Here is a 25,015-nt window from a genome sequence, read left to right on the forward strand (position 1 = left end):
ATTAGCTGTCCTCTAAATGAACCCGGCCTACTTGGCAGTCTCCACAGCCCACTCGACAGATTTACCATCCAAGACTGGTTTCTTTGGTCTTAGTGTTACTCCTCTATCTCTTGGGTTCCTGCGTTGAAGGTTCCATTCCAATCTGTTTCTCTTCACTTAGATTTCATTCTGCAAGACAAGGGTCCCTTGACAGACCAAGGGCAACTCTGAAGATGAATTGGCTACAATTTATTAGACTCTACTGTGATAGGAATCACTAAGCTTCTCTTGTTAGTATATACATACTAACAGGAATGCATCAATTAGCTGAAGCAAAACTTAGCTCATTTCTCACAGTTGCTTGAGTGACCAGACCAGGAGACTGTCTTCTATGGGTGGGGTCTGCGTGGTTTGCTGCATTGGGGTCAAAGGCCCATTCAATGCTACACCTCCTGGGGTTCCCACCATCTAAACAGACATAAGATTGCCTCTGGGATACTGCCCTTATAGTGCTCCCCTCAGGAACAGGATTTTAAAAGAGACCTTGTGGAGTCTGAGTGCCTTTCTTACTGGGATCAGCGCAGACCAGCACCTCCTGTTTATAACCACTCTTTCAACAACCTTGGATGCCAACACTCACGTCCCATGGACTGGTAAGGGTGTAGTTTGCTCAGGTAACCCCTGGCTTGGTTCCCCATCCACTGCTCGTTCTTCTCCTCCGGAGTCCTGCCTCAAAGCAAAAAGACCTGGGAGGCCTCGCTGGTGGCAACTCAGGGAAAGAGAACATAGAACATCTCAGATTTATCTACACCTTCTCCTCCTAAATTCAGCAGCGGCCCTATGTTATCTCTTGTTCTCCTTTAACTCTTCCTGAATTACCAAAAGCTCATCTTGGTGCCCTGGAACTCCCTTTGGAGTTTCAATTGAGTTCTGATATGGACCGTTGCTGAGCCAGGACAATGCTGCCCTTGAGGACAAGATGTATCCAGGCCCACAGTGACAATTATTGGTCTTTCCATTGATTGTTTCCTCAAGGGAGTGAGTAAAGATCCCTGTGTGATGTGTTCCATGTCCATGCAATGCCTGCAGCTCTTGGGTAGCGAAGGGACAGACCTTGCCTCTCTGATGCCACCTGATGACTGGCGCCTCTGACAGAAGGCATCAGTCAAGGGAACAGACACCCTACTGCACTCTCTGCGATGCCGTCTGGGCCATCTGTGACACATCCACCCTGAATGGGAACTGCTTCCCTGCAGGTCCCGTGTGGTCCAGGCCAGCCTTGGAGTCTCATGTTCCTCTGTGGCCCTGGATTTGAACATTGAATTGAGTAGCTGCCCTGAATTCTGTCAGGCCATATGGAGCTGAACGTGGGACAAATGCCCTTGTAGTCACTTGAGAGCTGGTAAATTCAGCTGATGGAAAAGAGAGGGACCTTGCTCTCCCTATGGCACAGGACAGCAGTCGTTGATATGAATACCTCTAAAACCTGACATGAACATAACGAGTAGGAGAATATTCTCCTGGCTTTTTTGGGACATCGGCTGTCATTTCACTTGGCCAAAGGATTTCCCACCAGGCTCATAGATGAGATCTCCAAGATGTTTCCCTGTCTCTAAGAACTGCTCCATTAGAGCTTGCGGTTCCCTACACCTATCTTTGACCACCCCTGAGACCTTCCGTGTCACCAGGTGTTGTGTTTGAATAGCCCAATCCTGCCCTCCATCTCCATGGATGAAGATGGGAGCTGAGACAAGGAGCTCACATGCAGGAGCCTATTTTTGTGCCCACCTGAACCCCTGAGGCAAGAGGAATCCCACCTCCAGTGGGTTTGGGACAGGCAAGGGAGGGAGCTGAGTCTCCTTCAAATGCCAGCAATAGAAACGCAGGATGAGATGGTTTATTGACTCAGCGGAATGCCTTCTCTCAGCAGGAGTAATGGAGATCCCTGCCTGTCACTGTCTGGGTGTCCTGTCTTCTTATTAAATGATACCAAAACCAGTGACCTTTGAAGTAACTTTGAGAGGAGAATTGACAGTTCTGGAAAGAAGCGCCTCTCCCCAGCTGAGAGAGGAAACATCAGTGATGACTTCAGCCTGCTTCACAGCACGTTCCCCTGGAGCCCCAGGGCCATCTCCAGGGAGCCCAGAGGGGGCAAAGAAAGCGCTGCCTTGGGCTGTTCCTCTGCTGCTGAGCTGGGCCGGGCTCCTGGGACGGAGGGAGCTCATGGCCACGGGGCAGCACTGCAGAGAGACAGCTCTGCCCAGGAGCAGCTCCTCTGCCAAGCGCAGCAGGGCTGAGGGCACTCCCAGGGTATCTCAGGGAGAGGAGACAGGCAGAGAGAGGGCTTAAAGGTGGTCAGGACTGGGAGGATGTCTGAGAGCTCACTGGAGGAGAAATCTTCACAGCCCTTGACAGGGTAAGTCTCTGGCTGCAGGGCAATGCAGCTGCGGTTCCTGGAATGGCACATCCCGCAGCCTGTGGCATCTCTCAGGACATCTCTCACAGTTTCTCCAGAGTAGAGAAAAAGGACTTGCTTTGGAGCACGGCTTCCCTAAGGCTCTTTCAAAGGGAGAGGGCACATCAGCTGCCTTCTCCCAGGGATGGCTTCACACCGGGAGTGCGAAGCTGGATGTTCCCCAGGGGTACAAGGGCTGTCCTTCAGAGCAGGGTCCCTGTGTCCCAGGGAACTGTGTGCTGGGGCAGGGACTCTTCCACCTGTCGGGGTCAGCTCTCAGCCTTCCCGGGGAGCTCCCCACAGCAGTGTGGGCAGAAGCCATGGGGGGAAGAGGCAACACCTGGCAGGAGAATGACCTGCTGTCAAGAGGGTGCTGCGTGCATCAGGGCTGCTCTCAGCTGCAGATTGCCCATAGGACACTTCCGAGGGGACTTTTCAAGGCAAAGGTCGTGGCAGGGATTAAGTTTTAGGTAAAGAGCTTTCCTGATTTTATATGTTATTTTTTGACTTGTGGGGGAGGGGAGGTGGAAAAAGGGATAAATGTTTAAGGAGTTCTCAAGTTGGAAGAAGTCACTGAGACTCTGGAGCTGTAACTTTGAAAGATCAGTAGGTCTGCCAGGAACCTCCTAGAGTGCCTTCAGCCACTCCTCTGCCCATCGACAGCACCAGCATCACCTTTCCTGGACCCATCAGGGTTGCTCTCAACAGCCCTTTTCCACCTGCAAACAGGAACATGCGCCCAGGCAGTGCCCTGCAAACAGGCAGGTTTCTGTAGGGCCATGGTGAGTGCGCAGAGGTCAGGGTGGGATCTGTGAGCACTGATGGGGAAAAGTCATGGGGCAGGGAAACACCTTCCAGGAGGAAAATCTCCTGGCAGAAGGGATATGATCAGGGAGGGAGAGGAAATTAAACCAGAAATGTTGTGGGAGGGAGAATTCAGAACTCTCTGTGTGATCCCCTCCAATGCAGACCCCTTCCTCTGAGCAAGCCCCCTTGCCTCCTGTCCCACCCAGCAAAGCCCTGTCCTCAAGGCTTTGTGGTCCAAGGCATGAACAACCCTCCTGTGAAGCCAGAGCTCCAGCAGAGCCGTGGGGCATCTCCCTAAGCGTGTGTCCGTTTTCCCCTCCAGAGCACAGGAGCTGAGAGAACCGGCCCAGCAAAGTTCCTGCTGGGGAGGTGGTGTGCCCAGCTGGGTGAGGGTAACGCTGTCCTGAGTGCCCGGCTCTCTCTCCACTTGTCTCTCTCAGCCAGACCATCCCTGCATTTTAACTTGTTTCTCCACTTGTCTCTGATATTGTCACCTTGTTCTCTCAGTCGGGCTCTCTGGGGATGGGAGATGCAGCAGCCGAGTGAGGCACTGCTCTTGTGATTCCTCCCAGGCAGGTGTGTCCATGGGAACGAAGTGTCCAAGCTCTCCTCTGACCTGTGGGGCTGTGGGCAATGTGACTGTGGGGCTGTGTCATCCCCTGAGGAACGAGCTGGCTCTCCCTTACTGAGACACCATCCTTAGGACACTTGGGTTTCTCCGTGGGGTGTCCTTCCAAGCACTGAGCTGCCTTCCAGATGCAAATCTGTCCTAGAGCATCCTGGTGTTACCTGAGTGCCCTGTGGAGAAGCAGAGAGATGCTACGACCAAGGAAATGCCGCTGGGTTTGTGAAATGAACCCTGTGCGTCCTTGGCCAGAAGTGGGGTGCTGAGACCTTGAAGGGGGAGACACCGAACACTCGGCGGTGGCTTTCTCTGCTCTCAGCAGTGCCCAGTTCTTTTCAGGTCACCGTGTGAGTGTGATGACCCCCTGTCTCAGAAAGGCACAAGCAGAGAGGGCTGTTGGGAGCAAGATAGAGGGACAGACCATCTCCCCTCTCTCTGCACTAACCCACAGGTGATCCTCTGCCTCAAAGGTCTCACTTTGTTGTCCCTGAATGTAGCAGAAATAATGAGCGTTCCTGAAATGCAAGAAAATCTTCAGCTGAGATGGGAGAGAGCTGCAAAAGAGCCTCTCTCAAACTCTTTTGTGACTATGGTTTCTTGGCAATGGGGGTGCAGATAGTGACGAGCCCTTTTGCATGAGGAGAGGTTTATCTGAGAAATTTGAAAACAAGGACAGCCCACACCATTCCCAGGAATCTGCTGTTGCAGAGCAGGGCTGACTCCTCATCAGCCTGTGGGCAGACGTCCTGCTTCTCCCGGCACACTCGGCCAGCAGCAGTCAGAGCTCCAGGCACAGAGCTGAATGATCTCATAGAAATGGCAAAGTGGCAGGGAGTGTGTAGGATGAGGAATGGCTTTGATTGTGCTCATACAATTCTCCCCAACCTTGCCTCTGTCCTTTCCTCTTTGTTCAGTGATCGATGCCCAGAGGCAGGAGATGTCCAACAGCAGCTCCATCACCCGGTTCCTCCTCCTGACGTTTGCAGACACACGGGAGCTGCAGCTCTTGCACTTCTGGCTCTTCCTGGGCATCTACCTGGCTGCCCTCCTGGGAAACGCACTCATCATCACCACCATCGCCTGTGACCACCACCTCCACACCCCCATGTATTTCTTCCTCCTCAACCTCTCTGTCATTGACCTGGGCTGCATCTCCACCACTGTCCCCAAAGCCATGGCCAACTCCCTCTGGGACACCAGGGCCATCTCCTTTGCAGGATGTGTTGCCCAGCTCTTTCTGTTTGTCTTTTTCATTTCAGCAGAGTTTTCTCTCCTCACCATCATGGCATACGACCGCTATGTTGCCATCTGCAAACCCCTGCACCACGGGACCCTCCTGGGCAGCAGAGCTTGTGTCCACATGGCAGCAGCTGCCTGGGGCAGTGTTTTCCTCTACACTGTGCTGCACACGGCCAATACATTTTCCCTACCCCTCTGCCAGGGCAATGCTGTGGACCAGTTCTTCTGTGAAATCCCCCAGATCCTCAAGCTCTCCTGCTCAGACTCCTACCTCAGGGAAGTGTGGCTTCTTGTGGTCAGTGTCTGTTTAGCATTTGGTTGTTTTGTTTTCATTGTGGTGTCCTATGTGCAGATCTTCAGGGCCGTGCTGAGGATGCCCTCTGAGCAGGGACGGCACAAAGCCTTTTCCATGTGCCTCCCTCACCTGGCCGTGGTCTCCCTGTTTATCAGCACTGGCATGGTTGCCTACCCAAAGCCCCCCTCCATCTCCTCCCCATCCCTGAACCTGTTCCTATCATTTCAGTACTCAGTGGTGCCTCCAGTACTGAACCCCCTCATCTACAGCCTGAGGAACAAGGAGCTCAATGATGCCCTAAGGAAACTGATGACCGCTTCCTTCTCAGAAGCAGCAGTGAAATTCCCATCTTCTTTTGCACATCACTCGTGATGTAACTCATTACACACCTAACCTATCTTTTGTAGACTTTTTTGGTTTGGTATATTTGGTTTTATCTTTTCTTGGTTGTATTCATGCCCTCCAAAAATAAAAAAAAATAAACGAAATAATTCTTTTTCCTGTTTCTATGTGACTATAATCCTGTCTTGCGTGACCCAGAGCCTGTGTAAATAAGGAGCTGTTCTCTCTTTGTGTTTAAATAAAATAAAGGACCCTGTGCCGATGTGTTTGTCCGAGATCTTCTGCAGGGTCAGAGTCTTGGTGCTGAGCTGGGGGCTCAGTAGCCACCCTGAGCTGCGTCTGCCTCCCAGCCTGACCAGCACGGCCCTGGGCACCACAGCCCACTTGCTCTGCAGAGCAACACCACCAGCCTGGGGGCTGTGGGAAGCCTGGGGAAGGGGTGCAAGAATGGCTGGCCAGGCCAGCACAGATAAGCTCTTGAGGGAAAAGCCTCTTTGGGGAGACGGGATGTCCCAGGAGAAGAGCAGGGCACCGTGTGTGTCCAGGGGAGACATGGAAAGAGAAACCCTTTGCTGTGGGTGGCAGCTCGGGGCAGGCTGCCCTGTCCCTGGGGCAAAAGGAGCTGCCTGAGCATCTCCTGGGCCAATTCTCTCATGCTGTCCTGGGGAACAAGTTTGGCAGTTGAGGCTGCAAGCTGCCCGGGGTGGAGATCTCCTCAGCATGCCAGCTGGGTGGACATTCTCACTGGCTTCCTTTTCCTCCAATAGGAAGCTCTGCTGGGCTTGGCTGGGGAGAGGGCAAAGAGGTGGCAAGAGCCATGGAGGGTCTGGGATGGCTGAGCTGACAAGTGTCCTCCAGGGGAAAACCCCAGTGAACAGCTAAAGCGTGGGAGCGTGCAGGGTGGGGGCACACAGCGATGTCTTCCCACTGCCAGGCTCCTGCGAGAGACGTGAAGGAGCAGCAGAGCAGGGTCTGGGCTGTGCTCGTGTTCCCTGGGCATCCCAGGGAAGCTGCCCCAGGGCCATCATCACAGGCCGGCCAATAACAACCACCGTTTCCAGTACCAGCCTCCCACCCCAGCTTGGAGAGGTTGTTTGTCCCGCCACTGAGGGACATTGAATGACGAGGTCAGAATCCATCTTGGCATTGTACAGGTGAGACCTAAGCATGCACTTTGTGTGCGTGTGGGGAGATGGACCCGGGTGAGCACAAACACCATCAGCTCTTCCTGGGGGTTCCATGAAGGCCTGTGGGACAGACAGTGTCTGGAGGTCACTTCACTTGGAGAGTAACTCCCCTGGCAAAACACCCGAATGCAGCACTGGGATGTGCTCCCTTGAACCCACGTCCCCGTGTCCGTTCCTCAGGGCAAGTGCAGAGCAGGGCGATACACCACAGCTCTGCAGTGCCTCCCAGCCCCCAGGAGCGGCAGCAGGAGGTCAGAGGGACACTGGGACTGCTGCAGTGCTCTGCCTCTGCGTGTGCAAGGAAAGGACTCCCGTCTCTGATCACCCCCGTGTGTATAAGAAGCGCACAAGGTCAGCTGAGACGTGGGCACCTGGCAGCACCCCGACATTTCTGTGTGTGACTCCAGGAACAAATGCTGTGGACCTGGCCTTTCGCAAGGCCTTTGACATCATCTCCCACAGTGTCCTTATAGCCAGATGCATGCTGTCTAGGCTGAAGAAGTGGATGGTATGGTGGGTGGGAAGCTGGGAGGAGGGGGCTCTCTCTTTTCATACGGATGGAGGTCCAAGTGGTAGCCACTCAAGTGGGAACCACAAGTCACAGGGGCTCACGTTCTTGTTCAGCTTGGAGAAGAGAAGGCTGAGGGGTGACTTTATTGCAGTCTGCAACTTTCTCAAGGAGGGCAGCGGAGGGGAGGTGCTGATCTCCTCTCTCTGGTGACCAGCTGTAGGACATGAAGAAATGGAATGTGGCTGCATCAAGGAACGTTCAGGTTGGACATGAGGAAAAGGTTCTTCACTGAGAGGGTGGTGGGTCACTGGAACGGCTCCCCAGGGAAGTGGTAACGGCAGCAAGCCTGTCAGAGGTCAAGGAGCATCTGGACAACACTCTTCGTCATATGGTTTAGTTCTAGGTACTCCTGTGAGGAGCAGGGAGTTGGACTTTATGATCCTTATGGGTCCCTTCCAACTTGAGATATTCTATGATTCTGTGATTCTCTGGGGGGGCAGCAACTGGAGAGACCTGTGTGTGTGTGCATGTCGTGTTGGTGTATGTGTCAGCAGGTGTAACCACTAGCAAACATCACCCCAGAGCAGCCAGCAAGCAGAAGAGGCCTGAGAGCTAGTTATTTTTGAGTCCCTAAGCCTGGAGTGGATACTGGAGAGCCCAGAAAGTCTGCAGGTTGGCTGTGGGTAGATAATGTGGCCCAAACCACCTCCTGGAGAAGCGGTAGGGTCTTGGGGGTCTGGTACTGATAAAGCCACGTGTCTGGATGTGGAGGGGGAAATTGCTCTTTCTGTGAGAGAGCAGCAGGAAGGCAGCTCTGCCTGGGGACGGGCAGTCAGCGGGCGGCACGAGAGGGCAGACGCTCATGGGCAACATTGTGGTGGGTAGATGTCTGCTATGGATCTCTTGATCTGGAAGAGGAGGTAGATGAACCCTTCTTCAGACAATTTGGAAGAAGCCTCATGTTTGCAGGCCCTTCCATAAAGGAACAAGGCAAAGAGCAGGACACAGGAGAGCAGGCTTTGGCCTGCTGCAGGACCTGCTTGCAAAAATGCTATGGGATGCAGCCTCGTGGAAAAGAGGTGCACAGAGAGTGTTCTGTGCTCAAGGCTCACGTCTTCAGGATATAGAATTGTCCACCCTGAGATGCAGAAAATGGGTGGGAGGAGGCAGCAATGGGCGAGAAAGGAGCTCCTGACTAACATCCAGCATGAAGAGGAAGCACAGAGAAAGCGGAAGCTGGCACCTTCCAGCCTGAATGAGGCTGAGAGTCTGCGCTGGAGAGAGCCATTTGCGTGTGTGTTTGTAGGTGCGTGGGGGGACTGGGGAAATGAGGGGATCCTGGGGCCAGCTCCCAGATAGACAGAGGGTCTAAGACAAGCTCCTGAAGGGAAACTTATAGACTCTGCGTGTCTATAAGTACACAGCCTAAACTAACATAGCCAGCATACATACAGCCCAACCCACGTTTCTCCTTTCTCCAACTCTCCGTGGAGACCTCCCAAGGCCCCATCCAGCATGAGTGAATGATTCACCATGGCTCCTCCCTTGACAATGATAAGGAGATCGCTCAGGTCCCCCGTGACCATAGAAATGAGCAGACATAAGTTTGGTTCACTCAGCTGGAGCTTTTTTTTGCCCACTCAAGTCCTTGACTCAAGGTTGTTGGGCAGGTAACCCCCAACTGGGCTCATCACATGCTGAGCCGAACCTTTGGTTCTCCTTTTCTCTCTTTCCCGCTTCTAAGTTCTTCCCTTTCATCACCCTCATACATTCACAGAATCACAGAATCTTCTTGGTTGGAAGGGACCTTTGAGATCATCGAGTCACACCAACAAAAAAAACCCAAAAGAAAACCCACCAAACAAACAAAAAAACCAAAACCAAAACAAACACGCACAACCACACCCCACACCCACCCACAAACAGACGCAAAGCAACAATCTTGGGCACTAGAGCATGCCCTGAAGTGCCATGTCTACACAGTTCTTAAATACCTTCAGGGATGGCGACTCCACCACCTTCCTGGGCAGGCTGTTCCAGTGCCTGACCACCCTCTCAGTAAAGTAATTCTTCCTCATATCTAATCTAATCCTCCCCTGCTGCAACTTTAGACCATTTCCTCTGGTCCTGTCATTATTCCCTTGGGAGAAGAGGCCAACACCCACCTCTCTACACCCTCCTTTCAGGCAGTTGTAGAGGGCAATGAGGTCCCCCCTCAGCCTCCTCTTCTCCAAACTAAACATGCCCAGTTCCCTCAGCCTCTCCTCATATGACTTCTTCTCTAGACCCCTCACCAGCTTGGTGGCTCTCCTCTGGACACGCTCCAGCAGCTCAATGTCCCTCCTGGAGTGAGGGGCCCAGAACTGAACACAGCACTCAAGGGGAGGCCTCACCAGTGCCCAGTACAGAGGCACCATCACTGCCCTACTCCTGCTGGCCACGCTATTCCTGATACAGGCCAGGATGCCGTTGGCCTTCTTGGCTGCCTGGGCACACTGCTGGCTCACGTTAAGCCGGCTGTCCACCAACACCCCCAGGTCCTTTTCTGCTGGGCAGCCTTACAGCCACTCTTCCCCAAGCCTGTAGCGTTCCTGGGGTTGTTGTGACCAAAATGCAGGACCCGGCACTTGGCCTTATTAAACCTCATCCCATTGGCCGTGGCCCATTGATCCAACCTGTATCTTGGGACTCATAGATTCCGCGAAACCCCCACCCCCCCCCCCAAGAAGCATAGATCCCTTCTGGCACCCATAGATCCACCTTGGGACCCATAGATTCCCCCATGGGACTTCCTGAACCCATACATCCCCCCCTGCCCAACCCACAGATCCAACAACAGGACCCATAGCTTCAACCCACAGGACCCATAGATCCCCCCATGACATGGGTCATGGCGATGATCTTAAAGGCTCCTTCCAACCCAGACGATTCTGGGATTCTATGGGGCTGGCGATGGGGGAGCCCACAATCTGTGGGGCTGGGAGTCGCCTAAATCTTTGGCGCTGTGCATAGGGGACGCCTGAATCTATGGGGCTGTGGATGGAGGATTCCTGAATCTATGGGGCTGGGGCTGGAGGACTCCTGAGTCTATGGGGCTGGGGCTGGGGGATTCCTGAATCTATGGGGCTGGGCCTGGGGATCCCGGAATGGTTGGCATTCAAAGCGGTGGAATCTGCTTGGCATTCAAGGATCGCCTCCTCCAAGCTCAGGAGAGGTGCATCCCAAAGAAGAAGAAGTGGGTAAAATAGCCAGCAGGGCTGTGTGGCTTAACAAGGAGCTGCTGGACAAGCTCAGGACCAAAGAGGAGGCCCATAGAGGGTGGAAGCAGGGACGGGTGGACTGGGCAGAAGATAGAGAGACTGTCCGAGTGGCCAGGAACCAGATCAGGCAAGCGAAAGCCCAGGCAGAACTAAATCTAGCCAGGGATGTCAAGAAAGACAATAAGAAAAACTTCTATAGATATGTCAGGGATAAAGGCAAGGCTCGGGAAGTGGTGGGCCATCTCCGGAAGGGAACGGGAGACCTGGCCACCCAGGATATGGATAAGGCTGAGCTACTGAACAACTTCTTTGCCTCAGTCTTCTGGTTAGCACTTGTGTGAGCTTCTCCTTACCCCGTGCACACCCAGAGATGCCCCTGGGCCATTCCCTGCTGCAGAAGGTGTCTGCAGGGCAGAGCTGAGCCCTCAGCAGGTGGGATGGAGTCTCTGAGCACTGAAAGGGAGGAGACCTGGGGACAAAGCAACAGCCCCTGGCAGGGACAGTCCAGGCAGCAGAGCCATGGGCAGGGAGTGAGAGGGAGCTGCTACAGGAAAGGCGATGGGAGGGGGGATTCCAGCACCTCCCTGCCATCCCCTGCAGCGCAGATGCCTTCCCTGCAGAAACTCCCTGGTCTCCTCTCCCACACAGTAGAGCCCCCAACCCCTTCATATCCCAGGGGCTTAGTCCTGAGACTCCTTCCCAGCATCCCAACCAGCAAGGAGGAGAAATGCTCGAGTGTCTGACTGTGTCTCCCTGTCCTGCCTCTCTTGGCAGGAGAACTTTGGCCTGTTCCCCTCTTGGCCCTGCTGCCCTTGTTCTTCCCCTTCTTTTGGCCGTGGTGGGGGGTGAGGATTCAGCTGCAGCTCAGACTCTGATGCTGCATGTCCTGTCCATGGAGGAAAAGCCTCCAAATGCCCTTGGGGTCTCTGGGAGCTGCAGTGTGTGGGGCTGGGAGTAAGCTGACCATCCCATCAGGATGCCCCATCATTAGGACAGTTTACCCTTCCCTTGGAGGGTCCTGTTGGGTGCCACGCCGCCCACCAGAAGGGCACAGTTTTCCTGTGGCATCTCTGTGTTTTCTCGGAGCCCCACAGAGTAGAGATGACAGTGCCAAGGCCATGTCAGTCCTGCTGGAGGGCTGAATGTAGGCAGCTGTGGTGGGGCCTCTGTGTCCCTGGCTGGGAGGGGAGAGCTGAGATGCTCCTCGGGTCCAGTGAGATGGGGATGAGCGATTGGGAGACCTGCAATTGTAAATTTGCCTCTCCTACTCTCAGCACTTTTTTTCAGAGGAGCTTTCTCCTTGTGATCATCCTTTAGCTAGAGAGGTACCAGCACAGGGCAGCTGAGAGCAATACTGATGGACAGACGGGCTGTCCTCACTCTGCACTGAGGGACAGTCCCCTTGGCTTTTAGGAACCACAAGGTTTTCCATGCAGCAAACCAGAAATGTCAAGTATTTCTGCCATAAAAACACTGCTGAGGTGTGGAGGGGAAACTAGAAGAGAACAAACAAACAAACAAGTGCCCTCAGCTCTGCTCTGTGGTTGGGTGAATTGGATGTGACAAAGCTGAAAAGCCCTTTGATGCCATGAGTGGATTTAATCTGAGGACACTCCGTGTTCCTAATTACTTATGGCAGTATAGCTCCCCGAAGAATAATGAGCCAGAACCAACCACAGTGTGTACAAAAGTGACATCCAAAGGTCTTCCCCAAAGGGGAGGGGCAGTTCCATGGGTCTCTAAGAGCAATTGAAGAGACTTTTTTGAGAGGCGTCTGCCCTAACTGCTGTCTTTCCTTCTGTTGACAGTCCTCCATGCACAGCGGAGAGTAAATGTCCAACAGCAGCTCCATCACCCAGTTCCTCCTCCTGGCATTCACAGACACACGGGAACTGCAGCTCTTGCACTTCTGGCTCTTCCTGGGCATCTACCTGGCTGCCCTCCTGGGAAACGCACTCATCATCACCGCCATCGCCTGTGACCACCGCCTCTACACCCCCATGTACTTCTTCCTCCTCAACCTCTCTGTCATTGACCTGGGCTCCATCTCCACCACTGTCCCCAAAGCCATGGCCAATTCCCTCTGGGACACCAGGGCCATCTCCTATGCAGGATGTGCTGCTCAGCTCTTCTTCTTTCTCTTCTTAATCACAGCAGAGTATTGTCTGCTCACTGTCATGGCCTATGACCGCTACATTGCCATCTGCAAGCCCCTGCACTACGGGACCCTCCTGGGCAGCAGAGCTTGTGTCCACATGGCAGCAGCTGCCTGGGGCACTGGGTTTCTCACTGCTCTCCTGCACACGGCCAGTACATTTTCACTATCCTTCTGCCAGGGCAATGCTGTGGATCAGTTCTTCTGTGAAGTCCCTCAGATCCTCAAGCTCTCCTGCTCAGACTCCTACCTCAGGGAAGCTGGGCTTATTGTGATTGGTGCCTGTTTAGTATTTGGTTGTTTTGTTTTCATTGTGGTGTCCTATGTGCAGATCTTCAGGGCCATGCTGAGGATCCCCTCTGAGCAGGGACGGCACAAAGCCTTTTCCATGTGCCTCCCTCACCTGGCCGTGGTTTCCTTGTTTGTCAGCCCTGGAGTGTTTGCCCACGTGAAGCCCCTCTCCATCTCTTCCACAGTTCCAGACTCAGTGGTGGCAATTCTGTACTCAGTGGTGCCTCCAGCAATGCACCCCCTCATCTACAGCATGAAGAACCAGGAGCTCAGGGCTGCCCTTTGGAAACTGGCCCAAGGGACGCTATTTCACCAACAATAACCTGCCTCTGCTTCTCTGCACATTCCCCAGCATTTGTCTTGCTTTTTGTCTCTCTTGTGATATTCCTATGTATTGATAATTTTCTGGGTTTATGCTACTTGTCTTGAGACTTGATCCTATTTTGCCTGACTCTTGCACAGCACTGTGTCTGATGTGTCCTGTCAGATAACAGCTCTTCAATAAAATGGGATCTCCCAGGTTGTTTTGGTTAAACCCTTGCCGCCAACTAGGACAACACAGCCCTTCACACGCTCCTCACCCCCCCATCCCTAGGAGAATAGGGTGAAGAGGGTGAAAAAGTTTTAAAAAAACTCATAGGTTGAGACAAAACAGATTAATAGAACAGTAATGGAAGAGGAAAATAATAATGGTAAAAGAAGATATAAAATATTCGATGCAACACAAATTGCTGTCACCAGCCAATGATCGATTGCACAGCCTGTCTTCAGCAGTGATTGCAGATTGCTTCCCCCCACCAGCCCCCATGTATATAGTCATGAGCACGATTACTACGGTTTGGAATATTCCCTTGGCCAGCTTGTCCTCTCTGTGCTCCCTCCACCTTCTGTGGAAGCTGAAAAAAGTCCTTCACTAATTACAAATATTCTTTAGCAACAAGAATATGTTATCAGCATTATTCTCATACTAAATCCAAAACTGAGCAGCTACAAGGAAGAAAACTACCATCTACGTCATGCTCAGGTCTTGCAGTTTTCAATAAATCACCAACACTTTTCCTGTCTATGAGAGATAGATATATATATTTATACACATATAGAGATATCATTCCCTTAGTCTATGGGCCCTTCCTCTGAAATGTCCGCTGGGTTCATTTGGTCCATGACTTTGGGCTCCATCTGTCAGAACAGTCTTTCAGGGCAGGAGAGATGGGGTGGTGCACAACTGTTGCATGCTGCACCTGGAGCTCGCAGCTGGTGTATCTGGCACAGCCCATGCCCATGGTCTGTCGATCTCATGGAAACTGCCAGGTACCAGTTGCTGAGGCCAGTTCTGGTTCCATCATCGCTGCACTTGACTTGGTTTCATCAAACTTCATTCTTCATTCATTTCAGCAATTCTCATTGCAATACCGTTGATGTGGCATATAGCAACCCTAGCAGCGACGATATATATAGGAGTAATTAAACAACTAACTTCATGCAATTTAGTTTATTGGTTATTCTCACCCAAATTGAAATCCCCATGAGGTACATATCAGACCTCACCATTCTTCTGCATCAACCACCGAGAGCACCCAGGTCCTTGAGCAAAAGTAACCCTATGGATGGGTTTGCCTTTGCCCGAGGCAGGAATAACCCAGACTGTTTTCCTTCACATATTCTTCACGTGCACTATGGGGGCTTTATCCCCTTCCACAGTACATGGAAGTTTTGATTGGGGAGGACCAGCTCAACTGGTAGATGCCCCAGTGTTGACTAACCAGGTGGCCTTGGCTAAACGTGTATCCCAGTGTTTGAAGGTCCCAGCACTCATTGCTCTCAGTGTAGTCTTTAACAGTCCATTGTATCGTTTGATCTTCCCAGAGGCGGGTGTGTGATGGGGGATGTGACAGACCGTGCCCTTTGGCCCAGGTGTCAATGATGCTGTTTCAGAAATGAGTCCCGTTGTCTGACTCAATTCTCTCCGGGGTTCTGTGTCACCATAAAACTTGCTTTCCAAGGCCCAGGATGCTTTTCTGGGTGGTGGAATGGGGCACGGGGTATGTCTCCAGTCATCTGGTGGTTGCCTCCACCATTGTGAGCGCATGGCAAGTGCCTTCACGCGTTTGTGGCAGTGTGATATCATCAACCTGCCAGGCTTCACCAGATTTGTATTTCAGCCATCGTCCTCCACACCACAGAGGCTTTAACTGCTTGGCTTGCTTGATTGCAGCTCGTGTCTCACATTCATGAATAACCTGGCGATAGTGTCCATGGTCAGATCCACCACCCGATCATGAGCCCATCTATATGTTGCGTCTTTTCCTCACCACCTCCTGAGGTGTCATGGGCCCATCGAGCTATGAATAGTTCACCCTTATGCTGCCAGGCCAGATCCACCTGAGCCCCTTCAATCTTAGCAGCCCGATCCACCTGCTGGTTGTTCTGCTGTTCCTGAGTGCCCTGACTCTTGGGTACATGATATACTTTCACAACCAGATTCTCTATCCAGGCAGAAATATCTTGCTGCAGTTCGGCTGCCCGGATGAGTTTGCCTCTGCTCTGCCAGTTGCTCTGCTTCCGCTGCTGTAACCTCCCCCACAGAGCATTTGCCACCATCCATGAGCTGGTACAGAGATAAAGTACTGGCCATTTCTCTCTTCCGGCAACGTCTCAGGCCAGCTGGATGGCTTTCACCTCTGCAAACTGGCTCGGTTCACCTTGTCCTTCTGCAACTTGTTGTGTAGGACTCTACACAGCAGCCTTCCGCTTTCCATGTTTCCTACAATCCATCAAGACCATCAGTGAGCAGGACATACTTCTCACTTTCTGGTAGTTTATTATACAGTGGGGACTCTTCCACATTTGTCACCTCCTCCTCTGTTAAAATTAGATATCCCTGCATTCTGGCTAGTCCATGATCACTTCCAGAATTCCTGGGTGACTGGGGTTTCCCATCCCATTTCGCTGTGTGATCAGCGCAATCCACTTTCTCCACGTGGCATCCGTTGCATGATGTGTGGCAGGGACCCTGTCTTTGAACATCCAGCCCAGCACCGGCAGTCGAGGTGCTACAAGGAGTTCTGCTTCTGTACCAACCACTTCCGAAGCAGCTCAGACCCCTTCATACGCTGCCAATATCTCTTCTTCAGTTGGAGTACAGTGGGCTTCAGATCCTCTGTATCCCCATCTCCAAAACCCCAGGGGTCCACCCAGGGGAAGTGGGGGTGAGCAGTGCCCAGGACAGGAAAATTCTATGACACCTCCTGGCCTCCCAAAGAAGGGGCGAGGATGAAACAGTCCTGCGCCTCAAAAGAAGCAAACACTCATAGAATCATTTCGGTTGGAAAGGACCTTCACAGTCATTGACTCCAACGGTAAATCTCACATTTTCAAGGCCAACAATAACCCATGTCCCTATGTGGGCTTCAGATCCTCCATATCCCCCACTCCAAAACTCCACGGGTCAACCACAAGTGTCCCTTGGTGCTTTCTGCCAGAGGCTCCGGGTGGAGCCATTCTCCCCGGCTGCGGTCTAGAGCATGTTTTTAACACCTTTTCCCACCCGGACTGGCCCAAGGGCTACTGCATGGACTATTTACAGTTTAATTTGTTCAAAAGCTTGTTCTTGATCAGAGCCCCATTTAAAATCGTTCTTCTTCCAGGTTACTTGATACAGAGGGATCACAATCAGACTGTAATCTGGGATATGCATCCTCCAAATACCCACAATGCCAAAGAAAGCTTGTGTTTCCTTTTTTCTAGTCAGTAGGGACATTGCGGCAATTTTGTTGATCATGTCCATTGGGATCTGATGGCATCCATCTTGCCATTTTGCTCCTAAAAACTGGATCTCCTGCACAGGTCCCTTGACCTTACTTTGTTTTATGGAAAAATCTGCTTCCATAAGGCTTTGGATTATTTTCTTCCCTTTCTCAAAAACTTCTTCTACTGAGTTGCCCCATGCAATGATGTCATCAATGTAATGATGATGTTCTGGAGCTTCACGCTGTTCCAGTGCAGTCTGGATCAGCCCATGGCCAATGGTGGGGCTGCGCTCCCAGCTCTGGGGCAGTTGATTCCAGGGGCATTGGAAGCCTCTCCAGGTGGAAGCAAACTGTGGCCTGCCCTCTGCTGCCAGAGGGATTGAGAAGAACGCATTAGCAATTCTCCACAGCCGCAATGAGGGTGGAAGAGAGACTTTCTTGTGCATTGGACCTCTTCTGGATCTGTGGGTAACTGTGCATTGTCCAGGTCATATTGAATCATCTCCTGCATGGGTAATTCTCTCAGGTACTGGATACCTCTCTCCATGGTGTTCCATTTGCTTGGATGGCATACAACATCTTCACTGAAGGGGATCCTTTCCCTCACGCCTGACAGGAATCACCTCCAGAAGCTGAGAGTTTGTGTCTTTTTCCCAATCGCCTTCTCAAAGCCCCCTTCCCGAGACCGAGATCCCGGCTGCCTGGCTTCCCTACCCTCTGATTCCAGGATACTGGCCCCGTTATCCCAGCATCGGAGCAGCCCAGCATCTAGCCCGACCAGAAGTCGGCTGAAATGCCTTCTCATCTCCCAAAGCTCACTCAGGGACAGGGATGGGGTGATTATCTCTGATTCTGCCTCTTCCTTCTGTTCTGATGGCCCTGGTCCGTCACCATCCCTCACTGAGTGAACTGATTTCTTGGTGTAGTTCTTCTTCTGTACAAGGGCAACTGATACCGGCACGGGCTGGATTTCCGGTCCAGCCACAATGTCTGTCACAGAGGTTGCAGTAACTGCAGTGTCTCTCTGTCTGGTTTCCATCTCTTTCCCCTGAGGGTGCTGCATAATATCGAGCAGTGTTTGGTAGATACTGGCCAGGGCCCAGCACAGGGCGCTGAGTTGTGCCTCTCTGGAACAGCCACGGCCGTTTCCTTTCAGCTATTCTATCCCTCCATCAGGGTCTAGAGGTGAGAAGCTCTCTAGATACCTGCCCATATTCTCCCACATGCCATGCCTCCCATGACTATCCAGCCTCAAGGCAGAGCTCTGGGTGGGAGTCTGAAATAGTTGTTTATCCTTAAGCAAGACCTGGAACACATTCAGGAGACCCAGCAATAGGCCCAATAGGACCAGGCTGGTTTCAGGATATGCAAAAAAGGATACGCAAAATACTCAAAAGCTGTGAAACCTGGACCCAAGGAGAAAAGGAAGGCCAAAGAACTGGGGAAAGTATCCCCTCCTTTTCTCCTAATAGATTGGGTTTGATTCTTAATAAATTATGAGACATGATAGCCAATGTATGGACAAGACAACATGTACCACATAAACACCCCAACTGAACTGTCTGAACAGCGATGTCATCGTATCATAAGTTGATATGACACAAGACAGCAACATGATAATCCTGATCCCTCTCCCAGAGGTGACCCCGTGATAAACATCATCATGGGGAGCACATAGAGCATATAAGAATTTACATAAAACAGCCATGAGACAGACCAAACAACATGGTGACCAGCGACTATTTAACTAATATAATAAATGCATATAACATATTCATTTTAGCACGCTCAGGTCAGATCTGTCGTTATGTCAACCCTTCATGCCCCATGTTGGGCACCAAAAGGGACAGTGGTGGTTTAGCCCCAGACAGCAACAAAGAACCACGCGGCCGCTCTCTCAACCCCCCACAGCCGCGCGGAGAATCAGAAGAAAAAGGCAAAATCGCTGGTTGAGACAAAGGCAGTTGAACAGAACAGCAAAGGGAACAGGAAAACAACAGCAATCCCACTGACAGAGGGATGTACAGACACCATTATGGTACCACCGCTCACCCACCAGACCCAGGACGCCCCATCCCGCTCCCAAGTGGTGACTTCCTGCCCCCTCCCCTGGCCAGCTCCTGGACACAGACTGGCCATGGCTCACATGGGATGGAATAGCTGTGTCCCTGGCAGAGCCTGGGGAGGGTTAACCCTATCCCTGCTGGAACCAGGGCAGGTGGACATCACAGCAATGCTCCTCCCAGCCCATTTTATTTTTCTTAATGCTCCGTCCTAAGCTTCCAAGGGGCACTTTCAAAGGTGGGGGCAACATTGGCTCGTCCTCACTCACAGGAGAGCTCTGCCAATCCTGTCACCTTTCAAAGGCGACATTCCAAAGAAATCTCACTCTTCCCTTGTGACTTCACTACAACTATTTTGTGCATTACATGGTGCATTGTGTTTCTCTAATATTTCATATATTTACACTTGTCCTGATACAATGATCATTTCCAAAGTCATCTTTCCAGACGCAGACTGTCTGGGAAAAGGCCATTTCCATTGTCATCCGGTTTTCTCCTCTCCTTACTCTTTGTTCACTCAGACACCTCTCACCTCTGCTGCTGCTTTCACCTTCAGGGAGTCAAACCTTGCCTGTCTTTCAGTCATCTAATTGTCTCCTTAGCCAGCACTTTCATTATGTTTATATCTACCTTTATGTATCTACCTCCCTCAAAGATTTCTCCTAAGAGTATCCCTTGTAGAAAGGGAACCTCATGAGAGGTGGCTTGTACTTTGCACATGATTACACAGTGTTTTATTGTTTATGAAAACTGATTGTACTTTACTTTTCTTTTCTGAAGAAGAGGAAGAATCCCCTGTGGCTGTGAGCAGCCAGGTCTCTGAGGAGAGCGGGTGGGAGATGGTGCAATGGAGCTGTCACATCCAGACTGGAGTGGAGAAGTCTGATGCAAGGGACGGTGATGTCAGTCCCAGGTGGACAATGTCAGACCTCGTGGGGTTGGGGAGGTGAGGAGCAAAGCTGTCCATACAGTGATGGACCTCAAGGGGCTGCTTTTCCTGACCTGTCCAGACCTCCTGAGGAGACACTCTGCCTCAGTAGCACTTGAAGGATGCTTCTATCACCTCCTCTTTAAACTCAACACTGATAAAATACATCCTTTAGAATCAAGAAGCCATTTTCTTTAGGTGCACTTTGAAATCTTCCTCCTTAACTACACCACAAAACCTCCCCAATTACCTGTACAAGTCTTGAAGGAAATGACAAAGAGATGAATTCCTTGTGAAGGCTTTCTGTCTTTTAACGAGCCCCATGGGGTATTTGCTGCTGAGTCCATGAACCTCAGATACTGAGAGAAGATTGAAGAAAGTGCTCAAGAAATCAGAAGCAAACCCCACATTTCCTGGAAGCGTTAATGAGCCCCACTGAGGGCAGTTCCTGCCAAAGGCTCCCCAGGGCCTCGTTAGAGCAGAGAATTGGAGGCTGTGATTGCAGGTAGGCAAAGGCAGAGTGCAGGTGGCTGTAATGCTGAGGAAAGCCTGGCTTTGTCTGATGAAGCAGAAAGGCCAAGCCCTCACCCCCAGGCCCTGGCAAGGCAGATCCTGCCCCTCACTTGTGGCTCAGGGCTCTTCCTGGGGGCAGTGGGATGTGGGGGTGAGCAGTGCCCAGGGCAGGAAAATTCTGTGACACCTCCTGGCCTCCCAAAGATGGGGCGAGCATGAAACAACATCCCAAGCCTCAAAGGAATCAGAGTCACAGAATCATTTTGGTTGGAAAGGACCTTTAAGATCATTGAGTCCAACTGTAAACCCCACATTTCCAAGTCCAACAATAAACCATGTCCCTGTGTGCCACACCTACATGTCTTTGAATTACCTCCAGGGATGGTGACTCAGCCACTTCCCTGGGCAGCCTGTTCCAGTGCTTGACAAAGCTTTCAGTGAAGAAATTTTTCCTAATATCCAATCTACATCTCCCCTGGAGAAACTTGAGGCCATTTTCTCTGGTCCTATCACTCCTTGCTTGGGTGCGGAGACTAACACCAACCTCGTTATATCCTCCTTTAGGTAGTTGTAGAGAGCAACAAGGTTCTCATCCTCCTTGTCTCCAGGCTGGACAACCCCAGTTCCCTCAGCCGCTCCTCACAAGACTTGTGCTCCAGACCCCCCACCAGCTTTGTTGATCTTTGGGAATGCTCCAGGACCTCCATGTCTTTCTTGTAGTGAGGAGCCCAAAACTGGACACAGCGCTCAAGGTGGGGCCTCACCCGTGCCCAGTACAGAGGGACAACCAGTGCTCCAGTCCTGCTGGCCACAGTGTTCCTGATATAGGCCAGGATGCTCTTGGTCTTGGCCACCGGGGCACACTGCTGGCTCATGTTCAGCCGCTGTCGACCAACACGCCGAGGTCCTTTTCTGCCTAGAAGCTACAGCATGTCCTGTAGGTGCATTGTGATGGCACTCAAGGTGATCTGTTCCACAATCTTCCCCGGCACAGAGGTCAGACTGACAGGCCTCTAGTTCCCCAGATCCTCCTTCTGGCCTTTCTTGTGGAAGGGCGTCACTTTTCCGAACCTGCCGTTAACTGGGACCTCCCTGGTGAGCCAGGACTGCTGATAAATAATGGAAAGGGGCTTGGTGAGCATCTCCAACAGCTCCCTCAGTAGCTCTGGGAGGATCCCATCTGGCCCCATAGACTCGTGTATGTCTAAGTACAGTAGCAGGTCCCTTACCATTTCCCCTTGGATTATGGGGGCTTCACTCTGCTCCCCGTCCCTGTGTTCCAGCTCAAGAGGCTGGGTACCCAGAGGCAAACTGGTCCCACTAGTAGAGACCGAGGCAAAGAAGTCATTAAGTACCTCAGCATTTTTCTCACCCTTTCTCACCATGTTTCCCACTGCATCCAGTGAAGGATGGAGGCTCTCGTTAGCCCTCCTTTTGTTGCTATTATATTTATTTTAACATTTTTATTGTCTTTTACAGCAGTAGCCACATTAAGTTCTAGTTGGGCTTTGGCCCTTCTAATTTTCTCCATGCATAACCCCACAACATCCTCGTAGTCCTCCTGAGTTGCCTCCCCCTGCTTCAAAAGGCCATAAACTCCTTTTTTCCCCCGACTTCCAGCCAGAGCTCTCTGTTCAGCCGGTACCAGACCCCCAAGACCCACAGTTTCTCCAGGAGCAAATATTTGTAGTGCCCTGCAACTCCTCATGCTGTTCTCTTGTGAGAGACACCCCAGTCAAGACGAGCCAGCTGCATGTAAGCATTAAAAGATGAGCAAAAGGCGCTTCAGTCTATGGGGACCTTGAGAAACTCTGGGATTCTGCCAACGGAAGTCACTTGAAGTTCTTCAAGGAGAAGTGGCCAGTCCTGCGTTGGTGGGTGGCAGGGGGCGAGGGGGAGAATAGCGGCACACATCCGGAGAGGCTGGGACCTGACAGGCTGAGCAGTGACTCTGAGGAGAAGGGCCTAGGCACTACGGGGATGCCCAACGAGCCAGCAGAGTAGGGACACTACGAACAAGGTCAGGTGCCTATGGGGCTGCATGAGGAGACACATGGGCCACCCAGACAGCCTGGGTTCTCATCCCCCTCACCTCAGCACTGGTGTGGCCCCACACACGTTGGTGTGCGCCAGTGCGTTTCTCCCCATTTTGGAGAGACAGAGGGCTGAAGGAAGTCTGAGAAGCACCAAGAGAGATGCGCTCTTTCTCCCCTCGGTTCTGGCTGTTGTCTCTGCCACCTATGCCTATGAGGAAGCACCTTATCCTTACAGTGCCAGGGTCTCATTGCCTCCCCTTCCCCACCCGAGAGCCTGGGAGGTATCGCACCGTAGTCCTGCCCTTGACATCGAACATCCGCACATGACACTGCCCCAGGAAGAGCCCTGAGTAACGTGGGAGGGACAGGATCTCCCTTCCCAGGGGCTGGGGGTCACGGCTTGGCCCTTTGCCTTAATGTAACACAGCCAGGTTTACTCAGATCTCTCCCACCTTTACATTCCCTTTGTCTACCTGTCATCTCTGCCTCCAGTTTTCTCCTCTAAGCAGCCACTGAGGAGGCTTTGTCAGTAATGGTCCTCAGTGGGACCATTACCACTCCAGGAAACTTTGGAGTTTGAATCTGACTTGGACTGGTTGAGAGTCATCTTCAACTTCCTCTCAGGGCCTGAGGTTCATGCTGAGTGGGGAGGATTAGTTAACAAGAGCAGAGACATGGTGGGACTGAGGCACTCAATGTTTTCTTTGCTTCAGTCTTTCCTGAAAAGGTCTCCGGGGCTCTGTTCTCAGGGAAAGGCTTCAAGGAGGAGGAGAGCTCCTATTGGCAGGAATCTCAGGAAATCCTACAAGGGCCAATGTCAGTGTCTGCCCCTGCAGGGGACTCACCCTGCCAGTGGCACAGGCTGGGAGCAGCCCTGTTGGAAAGGTCTCGGTGGGCAAGGAGCTGGACAGGAGGCAGCCCTGTGCCCTGGCAGCAAGGGAGGTGACCAGCATCCTGCGCTGTATGACCAGGAGCACAACCAGGCGATGAAGGGAATCATAGATCATTCTATGATTCTATGATTGCGCAGGTTACTGTATGCAGATTTCAGATTCCCAATGCAGGAAAGATGTCAGCAACATGGGGCAGGTTTAGCCAAGGGCTCCAAAGATGGTCAGGGACTGGAGCACTTTCCCTGTGAAGAGAGACTGAGGGAGCTGGGCTTGACCTGCCTGGAGAAAGGACAGTCTTGGCAGGAACTTGGAGCAGCATTGCACAGTCCCAGGAAGACTGCGTCAGGTTGATGTCCGTGGTACAAGATACAAGGACAAGAGGGCTGAAACAAGAGAGAGGCAGGGTACACACAGCGAGAAACTTTTCCCACATGGGAATAGTCAAACACCGGAAGCTGTTTCCCAGGGGGTGTGCAGCAGCTCTGTTCCAGAAAGTCACCAAAACATGTTTGGATACACCCTCAGTAATCTCTTCTGGCCCCACAATGAGAAAGAGATTGGTCAAGACACCTCCTCGGTTCCCTTCCAACCTAAATGCTGCTGTCCTTCCTTCCTCTTCATGTTATCAGTGCAACCCACTTTCTCCACGTGGCGTCAGTTGCATGATGTGTAGAGGAGACCCTCTACATCCATCCCAGCACTGGCAGTAGAGATGCCAAGATGAGCTGTGCTTCATTGACAACCACTGCCAAAGAAGCTCAAACCCCTTCATATGCTTCCAAGATCTCTTTGTCAGTTGGAGTACAGTTGGCTTTGAATCCTCTCTGTACCTGACTCCAAAAGCCTAGGGCTTGACCTTGAGTCTCGAGAATTTGGAGGTAATTAACAAAGTCTTCCTGAGAAGGGTGACCGAGGAGCCAGTGAGGGGAGGTATCCTGCAGGACATCGTACTTAGAATCAAGGCCAGGGATGTAACAGTCAGGGGGGAGAAAGCAGAGTTGAAGTTTCTGAGAGAAGGCAAAGAGCAGGACTTGAGGAGAGCAGGCTTTTGCCTGCTGAGGGACCTGTTTGACACAATCCCATGGGATATGGTCCTGCAGAGAAGAGAGGAGAGCTATTAGATGGTCAAGGATCTCCTCTTCAAGCTCCAGCATAGTACACCTGGACATGCACAACGTCAAGCACTACTGCAGGAAGCTGGTATGGATGAGGAAGGAGCTTCTGGGTACAATCAAGAGGAAGCACAGAGAAAGTGTAAGCTCTCTACTTTCCAGCCTCAGTGGTTCTGTGGCTCTGGGCTGGAGAGCTCTACTTGTGTGTGTGTGTTTGTGGAGGGGTGAAGGAAACCCAGGGCCAGCTCCTGGCTAGATGGAGAGTGTAAGATCAGCTCCGGGAGGGATCGCTACTCTCTGTGTGTCTATATAGGCCTATGTTTTGCACTAACACAGCCCAGCACACAAACAGCCCGACCCTCATTTCTCCTTTCTCCACTGACAGTAGTTTTGTTTGGCCTAGAGACCTCCTGAAGTCACTTCCAGGATGAGTTATTGTGTGTTATTTTTTCCACCACAGGCCTCCCCTTGGTATGGCAGGGAGAGAACTCAGGTTCCCCGTGATCATGAAATTAAGCAGACACAAGTTTGGAGCGATCAGCTGTGTCCTTTTAGTCCCACTGAGGCCCCACACA

At 52.0% G+C, this 25,015-nt stretch overlaps 2 protein-coding genes across 2 annotated transcripts; both read left to right on the forward strand.

Annotated features, from left to right (window-relative positions):
- Positions 1 to 4,803: 4,803 nt before the first annotated feature.
- LOC141477705 (olfactory receptor 14C36-like) lies at positions 4,804 to 5,858 on the forward strand. The gene has a single exon (XM_074166957.1). It carries the CDS (start codon positions 4,804 to 4,806, stop codon positions 5,770 to 5,772), a length of 969 nt encoding a protein of 322 aa, XP_074023058.1. The 3' UTR covers positions 5,773 to 5,858.
- Positions 5,859 to 12,532: 6,674 nt separating this feature from the next.
- On the forward strand, positions 12,533 to 13,468 carry LOC141477704 (olfactory receptor 14A16-like). The gene has a single exon (XM_074166956.1). It carries the CDS (start codon positions 12,533 to 12,535, stop codon positions 13,466 to 13,468), a length of 936 nt encoding a protein of 311 aa, XP_074023057.1.
- Positions 13,469 to 25,015: the final 11,547 nt, after the last annotated feature.

Source organism: Numenius arquata, unplaced genomic scaffold (genome assembly GCF_964106895.1).
Source record: "Numenius arquata unplaced genomic scaffold, bNumArq3.hap1.1 HAP1_SCAFFOLD_996, whole genome shotgun sequence".
NCBI classification, from domain to species: Eukaryota; Metazoa; Chordata; class Aves; order Charadriiformes; family Scolopacidae; genus Numenius; species Numenius arquata.

Bases quoted from the DNA above. Each gene is read 5' to 3' on its own strand.
- LOC141477705 (XM_074166957.1), top strand. From the start codon at position 4,804: ATGTCCAACAGCAGCTCCATCACCCGGTTCCTCCTCCTGACGTTTGCA.
- LOC141477704 (XM_074166956.1), top strand. From the start codon at position 12,533: ATGTCCAACAGCAGCTCCATCACCCAGTTCCTCCTCCTGGCATTCACA.